This window comes from Hippocampus guttulatus, chromosome 6, assembly GCF_054856545.1.
Source record: "Hippocampus guttulatus isolate MCC_2025c chromosome 6, RoL_Hgut_1.0, whole genome shotgun sequence".
NCBI lineage: Eukaryota > Metazoa > Chordata > Actinopteri > Syngnathiformes > Syngnathidae > Hippocampus > Hippocampus guttulatus.
In genome coordinates this window covers 7,131,315-7,151,003 of record NC_141266.1, presented here as the reverse complement: position 1 = coordinate 7,151,003, position 19,689 = coordinate 7,131,315, and the positions used below count along the sequence as shown (strand labels likewise).

Genomic DNA, 19,689 nt, shown 5'->3' with positions numbered 1-19,689 from the left:
AAAAAAAAGATTATTTGTGTATGGGACCCAATTTAGTTACCAGATATGGTACTTCCACCCTGTGTTGCAGATTGTATATTTTATTAATTCCAAGCCTAAAGTGCCATCTAGTGTTAAAAATATGAATTACATGATGGCAATTTTAAATTACATTTTTGTTCAATACTGTAAACTGGAATAGTTGTAATGTTTCTTAAATGTGAATCAGTAGGAACTCTCTCAACATGTTTACTGCGCTATCCATAGGAAGTGTTCCAGTCTAAGATTTATTCTAAAATGAGCTCTAATCAGAGATTAGGAAAATCACATTTAAAATTAGTTGTAAGAGTATGAAGGTTAGTATAATTAAAAATAATGTTGCACCATTTCAAATTAATTTCAGTTAAGTAAAAATCAATTTAACTGAATTTAAAGTGAATCCAATCAGATTTATTGGCATGATTGAATTAAAATAATTACGCAATTAAATGTTTGCTGCACCACTGTCAAGCCCCCTGTGTCAACGGGTGCTTTTTCTTCACGTTAAACATTATAGCCCCTATCTCACTGAACAGCAGAGATTTTTTTTGCGCGATTGTGAGCAAATAGCGAATGTTGTTATTGCGTCAAGTTTTTTCGAGGTTGCAAAGACGTTTGCCAGACACTCGCAAACAGTTTTATTTGTCGCCATCATATTTTGAGAGCCGTGATGGGTGAGTGTCGTTCGTTATAGAAGCTCGTCAGAGAAGCTGAAACTTATATTCCTTTTACAACAACTAGCGTACCGAAATAATGGAGTAAATAGAAGACAGACAAGAAAACGGTGAATAAAGAAAGACATGGTTTTGCAGGTATCATCGATCAACCAGAGTGAAAGAGAAAAGGGACGTCACTCAGCTCAAGCTTGTTGGAAAAACCTAAAAACAAAAGTCGCAATTGGAGCATTGGTGTTACAATTGCATTTCTGTCACTGCCATGTATGACTGTTGAACCAGTCTTCCTGTTCAGCTTCAAAACGGTTGAATGAACATACATATACTGTATCACCAAAAACTGCTCTTCATCATTAATTAAATTCCAAAGGACTGAGCCTGTTTGTCAATTTTCTTCAAGAAACGTCATTATTTTTTATTTCCATCATTCTAAAAAAAAAAAAAACTGCAGCCATTGCTAAAATTAAACCCCAACTGTCAGTTTAAAGTGGAGTTTAATGTACTGGTGCAACAGACTTAAATTTACACTTGGTTTATTTTAAACTAGCTTTAAAGTTTTGTTGCAACAGAACTCAACTCATGATTTAATATTGTTTTAAAATTCAACCTCGGTGGTGCAATGGGGCCTTAATACCTGATGTCAGTAATTCCAGTTTCATAGCGGTACTGGTGAAGCAGATTGTCCAAGTTTCTGCAAAGCTGCAGAGTGACTGATGCAACCACCCTTCTTAGAATCCTCCGCATGTATGGCAGTGTGGCTGTGATGAGTCCAATCCACTGCGGGTGCATTTTACATGCGTGGTGTTGATGCAGTGCCCTGATCACAGCGCACAAAAACATGCCCTGTGCTGTGATCGGCTGTCCATGAAGGTACTGTAGCGATGTCATTGGCTGCTGAGGGTTGACATGCTCCACATCTCCACCTAACATCTCAAACCCATTTCCTGTGCTGCCCCCTGCTCCTACACCACCCGCCGCTCCTGCCGCAGGTTCTCCTCCTTCTTCGACTGGCACCAGAACTCTGTGCTCAAGTACAACTAGGCTCTGAAGCAGTCTCAGTAATTGGGATTGGACTGCACTACAACTGTCCACCTGGTCCTCGGACAAGTTGATGATACTGTCCTCTGACAGACCTTCCTCCACAGTGGACATGTTTACATCGGCCACCCGTTGGTCATGCCATTTTTGAGCACTGAATATAGAGGAGAGCAAGCAATGGAGAACAACCTTCTGAACTTTACATTTAGACAGGACATCATAGATGAAACTCGCAAATCCCTTTGCTGAGCCCCCTGTGACTTTGGCCAGCTCACTGAAAAGAAGAGTTAAGACCTCTATACTGGTCAGCTGCATGGCACGGTTCCCGGCCAAGTCCTGAGGGCCTGCTGTCACATGGGCAGAGTAGAAGCTTCTTAGGAAGTATAGACAGAGTGATATGATGATTTCCAGATACATGGCACTGCGGAATGAGTGGGAGTGGGAGTCTTGTGGAATGGGGCAGTAGAAGTCTTTGCCCATGACAGAGATCCTGTGACGAGCTAGGAGGTTTTGAAGCAAGGATAGTTGGGGGGTGTAGGTGTTGTTGATGCTGGTAGTGGAGATAGCACTCACAAACCCTGAGGGAGCAGACCTCAGCATGGCCGCTACTGCCGAAAGTGCATGCAGGGCCCTGGATGAGTCGTACAACTGGAGATATAGTAGAACATGCTGGTAGAGAGGATGGATGTTGAAGCGAGGTGGGGCGGAAGATGATCTGCGCCCTGCGACACAAACACCTCCAACATTCCCACCTGAGCATGCACTGGGTGAGCCAGTGTCACTTTCAATCTCTGATACCTCACCTTCTCCACAGCTATACCAGTTCTCCAGATCTAGGCTATCCCCAAAAAATATGCTGGGTGTTTGTGTTTTTTCAGCCTGGCTCGCTGCCTTTCTCTGTCTCTCCTCCTCTTTCCTTTTGGACTTTTTTGTCTTAGGCTTAGCCCCTGTGGATTTGTCGGCCAGTTTCTCCATGATTTTGCCTTTAAGGCTGAGCTGAGTGCTGCTATGGCTACGTTTGCGTGTTTGACTGTTGTCCACCTGGAGATTCTGTTCTGAAATGGCAGGATCTGAGTTCTCAGGTAATGTGACAATGGAAGGTGAGGAACTGTGACGGATGATGCCCTCTCTGCGCTGCTCTTCTGCAGCCACATCAGTTGGAGGGACACCAAGGAATTCCAGTGTCCCTTCAGCCAGCATCTCTGGCAGCGTCTGGTGGTTGGAGCTGTGAGGAGGTCCAGAGTCAAGATGAGGACCAGTGGACGTTTCTGAGGAAGTACTCTCTGAATCTGACTGGGGCCAGTCTTCAGACTGAATTGGCACATCTAGGGACTCCTCACCTACTAAACTCAGAACGTTTTCTATCAGATCATTAACAACAGAGAAAACAGTCTCCTCTAATGAGTCTTCAGATGACGAATCTGAGGAAGCAGGCTGCTGGTCGTAACCATTGGACGTGCTGTTCACAACATCTGGCTCATCAAAACTTTGACTTTCCACTGGAGAGGAATGAGAACCAGTCGATTCAGAGAAATGGGGCTCCTTCTGCTGATCAGCAGGTTGAAATCCACCAGTTAGTTGTAAATTCTCACTGCTCAGACTCAGGATTGATAGACTGTCACTCAGAGGGTTAACAGTGAGACAAAATGGCTCCATGTCACCGACTTCAAGACCTGGCAAATCTCTCTGTGCCATCCTGTCCATTTGCATATGACTGAGGTCTAATGACAGAAATAAAAAACAGAGTAAAACATGACTGTAACAAGGCAACGGAAAGGAAAGAAATTGTGGATAATTTGTCACATCTATTAATATTTCATATCAATTATAATATGTACAAAAGGTAAATAAGGCTACTCACCTTCGGAGAAGCCAGCGTCTATGGCGTCTATAGGTTCCGATGGCTCTTGTTCAGGCAGGCCCGGAAAGACATGGACCCAGTGGCGCTGTGCTTGTACTTTTTGAATGGAAACTCTATGGGTCTTTGGGTGCAGTAGAAGAAGAAGGAGGGGCTCTAGTACCCGAGCAATGTCATGTCGCTGAAGGACCTGATTAAGCCAAGCCCGGCCAACTGAACTCGTACAAGGATCCCAATAACTCAGGCTGTCTAGCATGATAAAAAGAGATCTGTCGGGCAAAATAAAAGATGGAAAACCCGATAATTTAGAGCAATATCAAAAACACTGCAAAGCAAATGCATTTGAACCAACCTGTCAAATGTGCGATTGAAAGGAGAAGATTTGGTCACGTTTAAATCTCGTGTCAAATGCCACAGCACAGAAAACTTCACATGGGCTTCGAGCCGAATTCTCTGCAATAAAATATACTTGAACACGCACTTCATAGGGACACGGTGTTTGGCTGAGACGCAACTGATTTTTACCGCACTAACCTTGTCCCGGTGCATGAGCTGCTGGCTGATCACATCTTCACAGATGCTGGAAGAAGGTACAAGGTTGTGGAGCTGATAGAAAAGCTCCACACTACGTTGATGGTGCTGAGGTGTTCCTTCACTCAACTGATCCCACAGAATCAGAGCCACATTCTATGCACCAGCAGATTAAAGAGTGAGAAGATTCGGGGGGGGGAAACGGCAAACGGGTATTCCACTTTTATTACTACCTTGAAGAAATCCGTCTTGTTTGCAACGTGCAGTAGAATTCCCTGTGTGAGTGGGGGCCTGATGACAACGGCCACGCGACCTTGGCTGGGACTCATTGGCTGGGCAGACTCAGAGCTGCCGCTGGATGCCACACTCTCGGCTGTTACCATGGCCACGGACTGGGTGAGTCCCACAAGGTCCATTAGCAGAGAAATGGCCACACCTTGCAGACTAAAGTCGCTAGCCAAGCACGTGGCATCCATCAGTGTCTGCAGCCACACTGGCAGACACCCCTGTTCGCTGTCTGAAAAAAAGCAAATACTTGAATATACTACATATTTACACTATGTGGTTTGCACAAGTTGGACTGTCGTTTCCAGCTGGGATAGGCTCCAGCAACCCCCACGACCCTTGTAAGGATAAGCGGATCAGAAAATGGATGGATGGATGGATCTCATGACACTTTAAGACCTTAGACAAGAAGAGATATCAAGTGTGGGAGCTCATGTACTTTTACAAAGCAAGCCTGACATAACGAGTGCAAAGTTACACCCTTTGATTACATTGGTGCAAAGACTTTTGATGAGACTTACTTAGTTCTTGCTCTTGTGTGGGTGAAGCCTTCTGATTCCCCTCTGCAATGTACACTGGAAAACTGGAACACTCCAAGAACAGCTGGCAGGCCGCAGTAAAAGCAGCAACACACTCTTTCTGCACCACCACAGAGTCCAAGCATGACTCGGTAAGATCTACATGCCTACAATGTGGGGTACCCTCTACTGCAAGGCTTGTTGTCTGAACCAACAGGCCTCTGTCCTTCTCGTCTTTGTCCACTTGTTCCGTAGTTATGTGCAAGGTAATAAGCCGAGAAAGAAATTGTTGGAAGTGTTCCAAGCAGCATTGCATGACTGGTTTGTCCACAGGTTTAGTTTGTGATAAACCTGAGGAACGAAGGCCTGTTTTATTTATTGGGTGAGTGTGAGGCAGTTGTTCGTTATCAGGGACACTGTCATGGTACTGGATAAATTCTGTGAAGAAGCTTTCTGACGAGCAATTTGGATGAGATTCTACATCTTTGAACACCTCCCCATCTTCATGTGTTCCCAGAGTCACAGGGGGAGTCTGCGGAAAGACAATGAGAAGAGAAAAAACCCCCAACACTTTAATAATCCCTTCAATCCCTCATGTTTACGGTTTTCTAATAGAGCTACCAACACACAGGAAAGAAATTCACACAATAAATTAGCAGTAAGTTCAAGCTAATTGATTTTTTTTTAAAGGTATTCAACACATCATTCCTCTTGATGAAGAAATGCTTGTTACTAAAATATAGATAGATAGATAGATAGATAGATAGATAGATAGATAGATAGATAGATAGATAGATAGATAAACAAAGGACAAGTGCTCCATCGTTATATGAACAAAGAACAAGCGCTCCATCGTTTTGCAGCTGTCCACAGCTGCTGATCGGACAAGAGGGATTCATGTTGACGTGTACACAACGAACAGTGCAACAAGTTGTAACATTTCTGTTTTTCTTTCCACTCATTGGGTGCATGAAAGTATCCTGGGATTCAACTTGATCAAGGCAGCAGGCACATTTTGGAGCCTGGACTCAGGTGGCATGTAGGGTAGCATATTATCCATATGCTCCTCAGGTTGGGGGCAGGGGTCTGTTAAAAGTATTTGGCATGTTTTCCACTCTGTTGGAGATAGCTACAGGCTATTTCATTCTTCTCTACTTCCAAAGAGAGTACAGGGGAGCCAGGCTCAGCTGTTAGTGAAATATCATCTTTCGCTCTACTCCTTATGGGCACAGCTTAGTCCGTGTAGCCCTGTCCATCTCTGAACATGGGACAGATTGACTGATTCCTTACATCATGCCACAGTGAACTTGCACACAGAGAATCAGAATGTTGGGTAGAAACCAGGAGGACCAGGACAGCCAACGAGTACTCAAATGTTTCGCGTCAAGGGAACACAAGATGGCCATTGGTGGGACCACCTAATCAAAAGCAAATCATCAAAGCTTGAAACGGTCAGCTTGAACTGATCTGAACTGACAAATTTTCCATCTTTTCTTTTGGTGGAGGGTTCAAGGTACTTGAACTATAATTAGCAGAATTGGCACATCAAGGGACTCCTCACCTACTAAACTCAGAACGTTTTCTATCAGATCATTAACAACAGAGAAAACAGTCTCCTCTAATGAGTCTTCAGACGAAGAATCTGAGGAAGCAGGCTGCTCTAGTTTCTTTCCACTTTCAGCCGTTATTGTCTAGCCATGACGACAGTACACAAGAAAAAAGTTCATGATTATTATACTCACTTGTGGTTGGATTCTTATGAACTATTTCTACTTTTTATTTTACTTTATTAATGGAAACTCATTCATTTTGTAGGAGAGTATGAAAATATTGACTGGGAAAGAAAAGTCAAAGTTTTCTATCAAATTTGTCATGTACCAAATTCATTTATGTTGACAATCTATCAATGGTTTTACTATACTCACTTTATTATCACTTTTTACATCCTTTGTGGAGTCCGAAGAATCTCCACAGCAGCTGGACAGGCCCTGCCCCTGGGGGCTAGTGGCCAGAGCCAAAGGGGACACCAATGGTGGTTGCACTTTGCTCAGGATCTTGGAGCAGAGACGCAGACAGTGAGTGAGTTCTCCAAGCCCCAACGTCTGCAGGTGACAGGTTAGTGCAGCCACCATGCGCAGCAACAGCTGAGGAAGATGCTCTGTCTGGATCTCGATGTAAGTCTCCTAGGATAGGTGACAATAGATGTAATAATGTTGTCTTTATTACATAAAAACCATGTCACGATTCAAAATTTAGACCGGTAGCCTTGTCTCCTCTCATTATGGACTCAAAGAGACTTGGAGATGATTCAATAGTCTGACAATATTATGTCCACTCTGTAATGACACATTGCAATACAGCTTTGTTATCACTCCAGAAGAAGAAAAAAAGACCCAGAGTGTTGGGAGTCTTTATGGTGAATTAAAACGATGAAGGAACAACAATAGTACGAATATTTTTTTCCTAGTTTTGGTTCATCATACCCACTTGTACTTATTATTTTTAATTTTAATTAATTCATTCTGTTAAACTTCCATAAAGTTTTTTTTCCCCTGCAACTTTCTAACTTGCAACATGGATTTGCTTCTTTATGTCATACCTGAGGTTACAGTACAGTAACTAAAGTATACAAAGTACTGTATATTAGGTATAAAAGGCAAAATGCTGCTACATTTGGAAAAAGAGGACAAAAGAACAATGAAATAAACATCGGAATAAACAAAAACACAACTGGTATTCATATTTCTTCAAATAATATGTGAGCAAGACATTGGCATAAAACCGCATGCAATTAATACAGCCCAGACACACTGGGCAAAGATTTCATTGTCACACGATCCACACCAAACTTTAAGGCTGAGTTTTAATTGCGAGACATTATTGTTATTCTTTTCCAGATTAATTTGGGAGTTAAGCGTACAGTGGTCAGTCCATTATTAAGAAAAGATCACTCAATGATTGGTAGAAATAGAGGCCTGATGGTTGTTGGTGGGATGTTGTAGCAATGCTATCATAGCCTCAGTGAAGCAGGATGAGGTGGAAAAAGCAGGAAAGAGCAGTACTTTACCTGGCAGATTACCCTCATGCTTCTAGTAGGCTTCAGGGACAAAGAGCAAATAGTTTGAACAGACAGGAGCAAGCGGAGCATAGGCCACAACACTCATCACATTCCTCTCTTGCCAGAGTCCAAACACACACACACGCGCACGCACGCACGCACGCACACACACACGAAACAGGGGAATAAACCAAGATTTCCAAACAGTTTAGATTGGAAATACAGTACAGATGGGCAGATTTCTAAACTGTGCATTCGTTTACACATCTGCTATACATAGATTTAATTTTTTTTTTTTTTTTGCAAGGAAATAGACAAGTATGTTTGTGCTTGTGTGGGAGTGTTGCACACCTAAGAAACAAGGGTGGAGGCAAGGATGTTACAAATCAATAACATCCCAGGATCAAGACTTGTCTGTTCAGGGTAAGGAACTAAGCACAAAACAGTAAAGGACGTGAATGAAGGTGGGGAAGATGACGAGAAATATATGGGGACCCCAAGCAGAGGCAGGAAAAAAACATAATGGCAATGCATGGAAAGGAGCAGGACCAAGACACACGGTGAAATATGAAAACAAAGTGAGAAAGAACAACTGTACATTAAGCGAAATGAAACTTAGAGGTAACAATACAGAAACAATAATTACACAAAATTGGGCAACTGCACCAAAAACATGAGTTAAATACAGAACATAAAAAATGAAAGACACATTTCATCATAGACTTTAGCTGAAAATAATGGAAGCTACATCAAAAATAAAATGAAGTCGAGATTTATGGATGATGGTGTAGGAAAGACCAAAAGACAAACAAAGAACATAACACAAAATACTTACCAAGGAAACGACATCCAACAGGAAATCAACTAGCTGACAGAACTCCATTAAGGAGAGCTCTGGGGTATCTAATCCTCCAGCATGCCTTGGAATACTTGTCTGCACATTGAGTGTTGTCCTACAAAAGAAGTTATATGATGTGTCTGTCAGTTGATGAAGAAACAAACTGCATGCAAAGTGATTTCTTTTTTCAAGGAATTTGTAGAATTGTCATCAATGCATATTTGCAATTTTGATGCAAATTCACCCATTGTGGGACGATTAAAGGTTGTCATATCCCAACTAATCAACTTTTACACAAACGTTCCAAAATTAGTCCTACCTTACTAAATTTGACTTTTCATTTTCAAAGCCCCATCAATATACCCAGAACGTCTCAAAATGATCGATGACATGGATTGCTGCAAAAGGCTCATTTCATATTTAATTGGATATAAAATTGAATATATTGGGTTACAACACAGTACCCTAACTGCACTGACTCAAAAGTGAGGAAAATGAATGAATCATATTTGGCATCAGAACATAAGTCATGGATAAATGAACTGGTAAATCATTCATGTAACTTTGATACTAATGCCTCTTGACAGAACAAATACAATGATGTATATTAAACGCTTATTTCCAAATACAAACCTGCAGCACTCCTCAAACCAGCGAGCAATATAGTCCCACATGTAGGATGGCTCGAAAGAGTTGAACAGAAGATTGGCTGTTTTAATCAGTTCTGCCGTCTTCTTGTTCTCCCGAAGTTTGCTACAAAGAAATTTGAGGATCAACACTTGCATTAACAATCAATTCACAATATTATAACGCATGTCAAAAGACCAGGTGGTTGATTGGCCTAACCTGCTCAGGTGCGTGTGGTCCTTACTGAAGGAACTTTGGTTTTGGAGATCCAGCTCTGTTTTGCACTGTGTGTGCAGCATACGAAACACTTCGATAAGAACATCCTCTAAGATAGCTGGACCTGAAGAGAGAACCATACAAGGCAGGAGCTGGACAACCGGGGGCAAGCACTAATTGTCCTGTAGGTATCGACATATTGTTACCAAGCTCTGGTTTGTCAAGCAGGCTGATGAGGATGCGAAATGGCTTGAGGTCATGCATGAGAATGCTTTCCTCTTCTCCGCCTTGCGCTTTGCCCTGTAATATACCCACCATTGCCTAAAAAGACACACAATGGAACAGAGAACAGACATATTTGTCAAATCCAGAAATACTACTCGATATCATTGTTTTAAATTTTTGCAAAACAAATTCCACTATTACATCTTCCACCCCCTTCTCTCATTTTTGCTTTTATTTGTTTTCACGCTCCGTCTGCCACATAATGAGCTGAAGCCTGCGAAGAGAGTCCCTGTAGTGCCGACCCTCTCCCAATGGATGGAGTTCCAATAACTACCTCTGAACAGATGGCACAGGGGCAAATGACAAAAAATGAAAATACTTTCTAAAACTAGATTTGCCGTCTGATTTCTCTGTGCTATATGTGTTCTAAGCACTGGAGCGCCACAGAGGAGCACATGGCGGGACAGAGTTAAAAGACAGTGAGTGTCGGAAAAGGAGCAGACGGAAGCATGCCATACGAAAACCCCCAAGAGGATCTGTAAAGCTGGAAGGTAAGTCATAAAAGAGATAGAGGAATCTGGCAAAAATAACAAAATACGCAGAGCATAAAGACACATCTGCCTAAATTAGTGGCATCCCCTATGACACAGACAAAACTTTTAAGCATGGCCAAATCCTCTGCAACGTGACTTGTTTTGATCTATGTTGTATTCAAATACGAAAGCCCCACCTGGACGAGCATGTCTTTTGAGAAGGTGTTGAAATAGTGGCTAGCATGCTCTTCTGGCTTGCTCTGTCGAGTGGCGCGGGGGCCTGTTTTCACCCCATTGTTGTCAAAACCTACATTAAAAAAAAGAAGAAAATAAAGAAAAATCACAACAATCAAAACATAAAAAACAGCTTCTTAATCGTGATTTTATTTATTAAGGGGTTATTCAAAGATACCTGGCTCTATGTGACAAAGTACTTGCCCCCATTGTTGAAAAATGAATTAACCGTGGCCACATTTATGGGAAAGAGTTTATTTTCACTGACCCCACCCAGGTCTGATTACCTCTACCTCCAGACCTGTTCAATCAAGAAACAATCTGACAAAATGAAGTCAGTCAAAAGATCTCAAAAAGCTGCAGCAAAATCCGATGATGCGAGGAAATTGAAGAACAGATGAGAAATCAAGTAACTGACATCCATCAGTCTGGAAAGGGTTACAAAGGCATTTCAAAAGCTTCACGACTCCAGTGAACCACGGTGAGAGCCATTATCCCCAAATGGAGAACATATGCAACAGTGAGGAACCTTCTCAGCGGTGGCCACCCGACAAAAATTACCCGGAGACCACAGCGACCGCTCTTCCAAGATGTCAGTAAGAAACGCAGGACAAGATCAAAAGAACCACAGGCCACCCTCGCATCAGTTAAGGTCTTTGTTTATAACTCAATATGGAAGGGACTTGGGAAAAATGAGTTCCATGACAAAAAATACTGCTGGCCAGAAAAGAACAGGACTTGTTATGTTGGATTTGATAAAAACAATGAATTCTGTTCTTAAAGGGGAAGTCAACCCACAATTTTTCTTTACAATACTATGTTCTATGCCCCTTGAGTGCATTCTGATTCCTATTGTGTTTGTGGATTATGAGTTAAGCAGCAAAAGCCACCCATTTTTAGCCATTTCAGTGGGCCACCTTGTGTTGGCTGAAAATTACATCATAGTTGCTCATGGCTCTGGTAACAACCAATCACGGCACACCTGTTTTCTGAAACTGAGCCATGATTGGTTGTGACCTGAGCCCTGAGCAACTGTGATGGCATTTTCAGTCGACAGCAAGTGGCAAAATGGCCGCCCCCTGAGATGGACAAAAACGGGTGGATTTTATTGTTTAACTCGTATTGCACGCAATATTAATCGGAATGTCATGTTAAGACGAGTGGGACTGCATAGAACATAATATTTTGGGGGGTTGGCTTCACCTTTAAATAGTCAAACTTGAATGTTCAGCCAATCAGTTCATTACCTCAAGCTGAACCGCACGATCCAAAACATTACAGCAAGTCAATTTCTGGATGGTTTGAAAATTAAATCAAATAATCAAAATTTGGAGCTGTGCGCGTGATCCAAACAGACTGAAATACTGTGGCATGACTTTAAAAAGGCCATTCATACCGGAAAATCTTCCAGTGTTGCTGAATTAAAGCAATTCTGCAAGGGAAGGGAGAATGGGCCACACCACAATACGTCCACAGAGATGTGAAACGCTTATTGCAAGTAGTTTAAAAAAAATAAAAAAACTTGATTTCAGTTTTTATCTGCTGAGGGTGCTTGAGCCAGTTATTAAGTTTAGCTTTAATACATAAAATAACTACCGGTATTTAAAATTTGCATTTTATGTTTAATTAAGTTATCCTTGCCTGAAATTCTTACACTTTCATAGCCCAGACAAAGTATGTTTTGTCATTTCAGATGAAGAAGCGTTGAAATGCTATGATTACAAACATAAAAGTTACTTTAAATATGTATGAAGCTTGCTACCTCCATACAGCGATGACACTTACCAGCATGTGTATCCAAATTCAGTTGCAAACAAAAGAAAACAGAGTAAGATTAAAGCCTCTCAAACACATTTATGCTTCACAGGATTAAAAATGGGAGCATGTGGCACATTGTGTGGACATCAGAAACTGGCACTCCTAAATGTGTTTATATGTGTTTATAAATCAAATATATAAATCATATATATGAATCATATAAATGAGTCAATTACTCATGCATCTCCACTTTTGTAAAAACAGCATTCTGATTAATATTGCATTTGCGGATTATAAATTTAGCAGCAAAATGTTGTCCATCTCAGGGGGCGGCCATTTAGCCACTTGCTGTTGACTGAAAAAGACCTCGCAGTTGCTTAGGGCTCAGGTCACGACCAATTATAGTCCACCTGTGTTCTGAGATTGGTCATGTGACGTTCGCAAACTGAGCTGTGATTATAAGATAAGATATCCTTTATTTGTCCCACACTGGGGAAATTTACAGTCTACAGCAGCAAAATTGGGGGGTAGAAAGAAGAAAAACAAAGTGTTTTTCACATTTCACATTCACAAAAATAAATGTTTCAGTTTCAATGTACACAGTTCAATTAAGTGCAATATAAATATACTGTACAGATAAGGTGGCTGTGCTATTTACAATTGTTTTTCACGTAATTTTATTTATTTTGTTTGTTTTTTTTTATCGTGACCTGAGCCCTGAGTAACTGTGATGTCATTTTGAATCGACAGCAAGTGGCAAAATGGCCACTGCCTGAGTGGGATAAAACAGGTGGATTTTGATGCTTAATTCATGCTCGACAAATGCAAGATTAATCAGAATACCGTGTTGAGACGAGTGGGGCCGCATAGACCAAATTATTGTCAAGAAGAACTTCTGACTTGACTTCCCCTTTAAACGCACAAGTGTCTCCATTTGACATTTAAGCATGAGTTGAACCAGATATAAGGACAAGACCTTGTGTGTGTGTGTGTGTGTGTGTGTGTGTGTGTGTTTCCGCACCCAGCAGCCATGCGTACAGTCTGCGGTTCAGGGACATGTCTCTTCTCAGAACCACATGCAAGGCAGCTGACAGGATCCGGATCATGTCAGGGCGAGTCGCCTGAACACAGCAGAATAAAGCATTGTGACTGATTTTTCATATACATGAGTTTCCTGGATATACCATATCCAGGAAACTCCTTCACATAACTGACAGGTGCAGCTGCAAATTTCCCCAATGTGGGACAAATAAAGGTTATCTTATCTTAAGTGTATTAAAGTTTCTTAGGTTTTTCACATTGCCACTGAAAATAACGCAAATTAATGGACTTTTTTTTTCATTAAAAATTCATTCATTCATGACTTGAGGGATCGGAAGAAGGAAAACATGAGTTCATATTGTATAGACATATACCGCTACCTACAGGTTGTGAAAAAGGTATACTTTCATTCTAATATATGTAATGTCGAAGGTTTGAATTTATATACTGTATCTGTATAATAATTAGGGCTGGGAAAAAAAAGACTTCACTCGGGAAATCGTTTTGGATTTGAGTAACCAAAACAAATAAGTACATTTTAAAATTGTGGCATCCTTGAATCGTATCGCATCCCATGTATCACGATACGAATCAAATCTTCTTTCATGAGAAATGCATACCAGATATAAATCAGTGTAACTTAATTTTATGTTGCATTTATGGGAGTGTGTTATACATGACAGTGTATTATTCTCAAGCAATTACAGTAAGTGAAACAACTGTAGTTCTATCTGGCACTGAATTGGATATTCAAATCTAACTGTAAAATACATATGCCAATCATAATGAAACTCGTGCAAAGGCCTGGAGTTTTCATCCAGATTGCATCAAAAACTGTTCTCACCTGGCTCATGTGGAAGGGGAAGCAGAAAAGGATCAGATCTAAAGTGCTTCTCTGCACCAGCACACTTGAGTCCTGGACTGATGTGCTGACAGCTTCCACCTGCTCAGAAAATAATCAGATGTATGGACGCATAAGGGATGGACACAAATTTATCAATTACTGACTAATTGATTGCTAAGAATGTTGATCAGTTTGATTCAAGAAACACTTTTTAAGAGGTTAAGTTGCATAGAACTGGATTGTGGCCTTTGAATAGAATTGCAGTATTTTATCATAAATAATTGGACTGCGGTAATACTTTTAATGGTATTATCCCCACAGAATGTGGAATAAAGGTTTTATTGTGGGAAAACAATGCGATCTAAACTATCAGTATCACTTATTCAAAGGCGTCTCTCTCTCTCCCTCTCCCTCTCCCTCTCCCTCTCCCTCTCCCTCTCCCTCTCCGGACTACACTTAGAAATGGTCACCAGTACACATGCAGACCAATATTCAGAATCATCAAGTCAGAAGCAATACCATACTGTCTTGGTGATGTGGCGAAGTATACATGTGGCTTGAAATACCCTTTCATTAGAGATGACATTGAAAAAAGTTGTGATGAAAGATGGCTCTTGTCAAGTATTCTGCAAAACTCAGCCCGCACCATGAGCTCAATGTCACTGCCCATGACGTAGAGCTGGTCCTCCATGGAGAGCTTGCGATTCAGGTGCAACAGAACAAAGGAGACCCCCGGGAGACGCACAGCGGGGCTGTTGAGGATGCTGCCCCATAAGGCACTGTAGAATGCCGACTGCTCCACTGCTGCTGCCACCTTCTCCAAAAGGTTGTTGGTTCTGCACCAAAGATACAGTACTTGATTATAATGCATTTTATATTATTGATTATAAACTGTAATACACGCCACTAAAAGGCACAATTGGAATTCTTTCAGGCTTTTATGAAGTGCAATTTGGGCATGGCACCATGACCTGTGACCGCATAAGTTGAACTTTGTAAATTCTAATGAGTCTTTTCTGGCTAGATGAGTAGGTAAGTTGAAATGTGGCAGATCCTGCCATTTCTCTTTGAATAATCAGTTTAGTGTCAGGGTTCCTACACCTCTAGCTATCTATTCATTCAATATTCAGTTATTGTAAATGTATACAAATAAGTACAGACAGATTGAGATTCTAAAAAATATTGCATTTCATGTAGAGTATCAATTATAATGGATTACAAGAAACTTCAAGTGTTTCAAGATTTTCATGATTTCACACAGTGAAAAATCTGTGCTTTCTCCCATTACTGTACTTCCACATTCATTTATCAATCAATCCGATTACGGTCAAATTATTACATTTGCAATCACGATGTGACAAAACCCGATTTGCCAAAAGCAAAGTCTGCGATTTGGCTGGTTATTGGGAGCCTTCGTAAGTAAATATCCAATAATATATATGAGAGCTGATATTGTTTATTGTAATAAGGATGAATGAATTGCTTGTTTCTTTAAAAAAATACATTAGAAATGAACCTTGGAAAAATAATTGCATATTAAATCGCAACAGCCATTTTGAGGGAAAAAAAAGGAGAAATTTGATTATTTTCCAAAATCATTCAGCCCTAAATCCAGTTTTCTCACCTATCATAAAACTCGGATCCTTCCTCGAGGCCAGGCAGTACTCCAGTGAGGAGTCCTTGTAGACCAGGCTTCAAGGTCTTGCCCAGAGGCAGGTAGTAAGTCTCATAGAGGCCCAGCAACACAGGCTTTACGGACATGGCAGCATTGGTGAGTAAAGGGAAGAGCCCAGAGCTGCAGTGTAGAAGATGATGTGACATGAGTTATGTTCAATGTGTCCAGTGTAAGTTCACTGACACGTGTAAAAGCAACACTTACCTATAAAGAAATAGGTCTTTGGCCAGCCTCTTGGCTCCAATGATCTTGAAGATTATCTCATAGGTCTCCAAGGCCTTACGGTGGACTCCACTGGGCAGGGCAGGATGGAGGCATTGGGCCAACCGCTTGCCTATTGTCAGCTTCTTGGGAACCACTTGATATTTTGCATTGTTCTGCAATATCTGGGAGGACAACAAAACACAATTCAGAGTTTTATTGCCAGCTGTTTCCAAGTTATATTTTTGATATGTTGAGTGTTACGTTACTCTCAAAGAGTTGTTCTGAACCTTTTAGGGTTCTGGACCCCCTTGCATATTCTTGATCAACAATCAATCAATCTATCGATAGATAGATAGATAGATAGATAACTATTTATTTATTTATTGGTTGATGGTGCAAATTGATAGAAATGTTATGCATTTGCACAATGTAATGCATTTTACATTGCATTATGGGCTTTAATTACTTTTTGACACTTCATCTACAACATCCAGAACAAAAGCAGTTTCCCAATGAAAAGAAATTAATAGCATATGCACGCTGAATCTGTAAAGAATACAGATCATCTAAAGTTTTGATCAATAGCCATTCAATAACTTTAACAATGAAAACGGAAGTGAGATCCCTTATTAAAATACAATATAATGAATGACTTACACTGGTGAAACAGATGGAACTCGAGAAAAACAAAAAAAACATCTGTTACCCACTGTAGTTTATGTGGATAAAGGTCACATTTGGGTAAAATAATGCTATTTCAATCAATGTCAGGGCACTTTCATAAAAATATATTTCATTTTACTGCCCCATTGCAATTACACCATGAACAACAGACTGCCGGTTGAGACACACTGCTCTACGAGACGCCACAGCATACAGTCATGGGTTCTCTTTTAGTTTGCAGATGCAATGTTTGCTCTTCAGGTAGTATGTGTATCATTCAAATTACAAGTGATTGCAACCACTCGGTGGCAATTTAGGGGTTATTAATTGAGGGAACGGGATTTCGTTGGATCTGAAAGTTAATGTCAATATTTGTGTTTTGAGTGCTGCACCTGTGAGGTAGTGCAGTGAAAGATTACAAATTCAGATCATTACCTTGTTGAGCTTGCCCAGCGCAGAGATGAGGTCTGCCCACTCACTTGAGTACTCAAAGTTCTTAAGGGCTTTATCTACCGCTGCCACATAGTTCCTGTACTTGGAGTCACCGAGCAGCTCCACTTCCTCTGCATTCATTCTCCTTAGTGGGCTATTGTGCTTATGTCAAACACCGGGCATGCAGGTGACCATCACACCTGCGCAAAAGCCACACATGGAAACAATAAAAACACAGTTGACACAGTTGATTAATTATTGAAAGTTACTGTTTGGTGATAAAGACGCTAAAGGCAGGGCACTGCCTAATATAAACTGGAGTCGAAGAAAGCAATAGAGCAAAGCCTGACTTAGGCAAATATGACCGTATCGAAGACAGGAGTATATATTTTGTATCAATTTTATAACTAGACAGTAGGTAGGTCTCAGAAAGGGAAAGTGAGGAAACTCCTGTTCCGGGAATCTTTACAATTTCCCACAGTCATTACAAACTAAGAGTTGAAACAACAAGGGATAAATGCAATACTTTTAATAAGGGGCAAATATTATGCTACTGATGTCCAGGTTGCCTGACGTGAGTTGATTGAAAATTAAGCCAAGGGCGTACTCTGCTGGAGAACATGTGAAATATCACTGTTTCAAAATTTACACTGCAGTATTCTTTAACGTTGGACACCTTGAGCAGTCACACCAACCAGAAGATATAGAATCACACATCCAACACACGCACAACATCGGCGTAATAACGTCAGATAAATATATAAGAGTAGTTCGACAGGTGGGCAGGCTGGTTACTGAATGAATGACATAATTTTTAACCATTTTTAAATAGTTGGTAAATTAACCCTTGCATGCACCAAAAATGATAACATGTAACATGTTAACATGATAGGCTGTCCACTGTCGTGACCGCTGTCCCTGAAAGGGTTAATTCAGTCTGACAAACACATGGGTAGAACGGTGATCAATTGGTTAGCATGTCCGCCTCACAGTACAGGTGCAGGGTTTGATTCCAGCTCCAGCCTCGCTGTGTGGTCTTTGCATGTTTTACCCGTGCCTGCGTGGGTTTTCTCCGGGTAGTCCGGTTTCCTCCCACATTCCAAAAACATGCGTGTCAGGTTAATGGAACACTCTAAATTGTCCCTAGGTGTGATTGTGAGTGTGAATGCACGTCAGTGGTTTGAATTGAAAATAACGTTATAAAATAACTTCTCAGCGGTCAGGCAACGATGAGTTCACCCGGGGATTATGAAAACTGTCTCAGAATGGCACCAAGAAACGTTCTTAAATTTGGATAGCTATTTTATAACATTATTTTAAATGCAAACCATTGACGTGCATGCATTAGTTGGACAGCTTTTAATTGGAAGGTGGCCAACACTAGTCAAAAACCTTAGGTTTGGGAATACAACACTGGGGTCAAATTATCAGTACTCTCCTCTAATAAATAAATAGTTGAAACGAGACTTAATGGGGCAAAAAGAACGTGCCATGCGGATATTTTAGAAGCCAACCGATGCATATTTTTAAAAAGGGGGCAGTTTGTGGTTTAAAATTAAAGTAGTCCAACTCAAGTAAACACCCAGTTATCACCGATTTTTTAATCCGAAAATCCATGGATTATATACACAGTAGAATGTAGCTTCACCTGTACTGTTCACATATTGCAGTCCCTTATGTCTGTTTACATCAGTGGATGCTAGGGCTAACAGTTAACCGTTTTAACAATAACATGCATTGACATTTAACACACACAACAACACATTGTTATACAAAGTATCTTACCGTCATAGTTTAGCGGACAAGAAGTGTCTTCTAAATATGTACCCGGTTGGGTGGATTAAATGAGCTGTCACATCAGTAACAGCGCTAGCAAGGGCGCTAACCTTTGCTAACAGTTTGCTAAGAGGATGGTGAGGACGGGCCCGACACCTATATCACAATGTTTCGATTTCTTGGCAAGAAGACAATGGCGAAATATATTCTACATATTCCCCCGGTGCTTGGTGTCGCTGTGTGCCAATCATCAACCATGAGATAAAAATCGGACGTACAAAGGCGGTGTAATGACAGCTCCCAGACTGCACTGCAGATTCGCAGCATATGCAACCGTAGAGTCAACCCACTTTTCCGCATGGAAGTCTTGTTGGCTATGTAAAGTTGATCACCGTTACGCTGAAACACAACGGAAATTACAATTAACGTTATAATAAAAAGGTTTTACTCTCGCCATTGGTTTCTTTAAATATTTCAATTTGCTGTACTTTTTTCGTAGATAGGCAGTTAATAGTAAAATATAGAACATGTAAATTCGGTGTACTTGTATATTTTTGCGATTGAAGAATTTCCAACATTGTCGTGTACTGCACGTGAATGTTATTTTGAAAATGATAAGCGGATGCTCTTGTTCACTAATGTG

At 40.9% G+C, this 19,689-nt stretch overlaps 1 protein-coding gene across 3 annotated transcripts in view; it reads right to left on the bottom strand.

Moving 5' to 3' along the window:
- dop1a (DOP1 leucine zipper like protein A) overlaps positions 1 to 19,387 on the bottom strand; it is a 29,314-nt gene extending 9,927 nt beyond the window's left edge. The window contains exons 1-20 of one of the 3 annotated variants that reach the window (XM_086113279.1): positions 19,056 to 19,387; positions 17,274 to 17,470; positions 16,176 to 16,357; positions 15,921 to 16,091; positions 14,943 to 15,132; positions 14,297 to 14,395; positions 13,433 to 13,532; positions 10,617 to 10,726; positions 9,868 to 9,982; positions 9,665 to 9,785; positions 9,452 to 9,571; positions 8,816 to 8,933; positions 7,990 to 8,019; positions 6,848 to 7,105; positions 4,926 to 5,454; positions 4,353 to 4,636; positions 4,123 to 4,275; positions 3,941 to 4,041; positions 3,592 to 3,857; positions 1,327 to 3,451 (exon numbers count right to left, since the gene is read on the bottom strand). In XM_086113279.1, coding sequence (XP_085969405.1) covers positions 1,327 to 3,451; positions 3,592 to 3,857; positions 3,941 to 4,041; positions 4,123 to 4,275; positions 4,353 to 4,636; positions 4,926 to 5,454; positions 6,848 to 7,105; positions 7,990 to 8,019; positions 8,816 to 8,933; positions 9,452 to 9,571; positions 9,665 to 9,785; positions 9,868 to 9,982; positions 10,617 to 10,726; positions 13,433 to 13,532; positions 14,297 to 14,395; positions 14,943 to 15,132; positions 15,921 to 16,091; positions 16,176 to 16,357; positions 17,274 to 17,411 — 5,210 coding nt within the window. In that variant the 5' untranslated portion in view covers positions 17,412 to 17,470; positions 19,056 to 19,387. The remainder of the gene's footprint in view (positions 1 to 1,326; positions 3,452 to 3,591; positions 3,858 to 3,940; positions 4,042 to 4,122; positions 4,276 to 4,352; positions 4,637 to 4,925; positions 5,455 to 6,847; positions 7,106 to 7,989; positions 8,020 to 8,815; positions 8,934 to 9,451; positions 9,572 to 9,664; positions 9,786 to 9,867; positions 9,983 to 10,616; positions 10,727 to 13,432; positions 13,533 to 14,296; positions 14,396 to 14,942; positions 15,133 to 15,920; positions 16,092 to 16,175; positions 16,358 to 17,273; positions 17,471 to 19,055) is intronic. The other 2 variants (XM_086113280.1, XM_086113281.1) reach the window with 2 other exon arrangements.
- Positions 19,388 to 19,689: the final 302 nt, after the last annotated feature.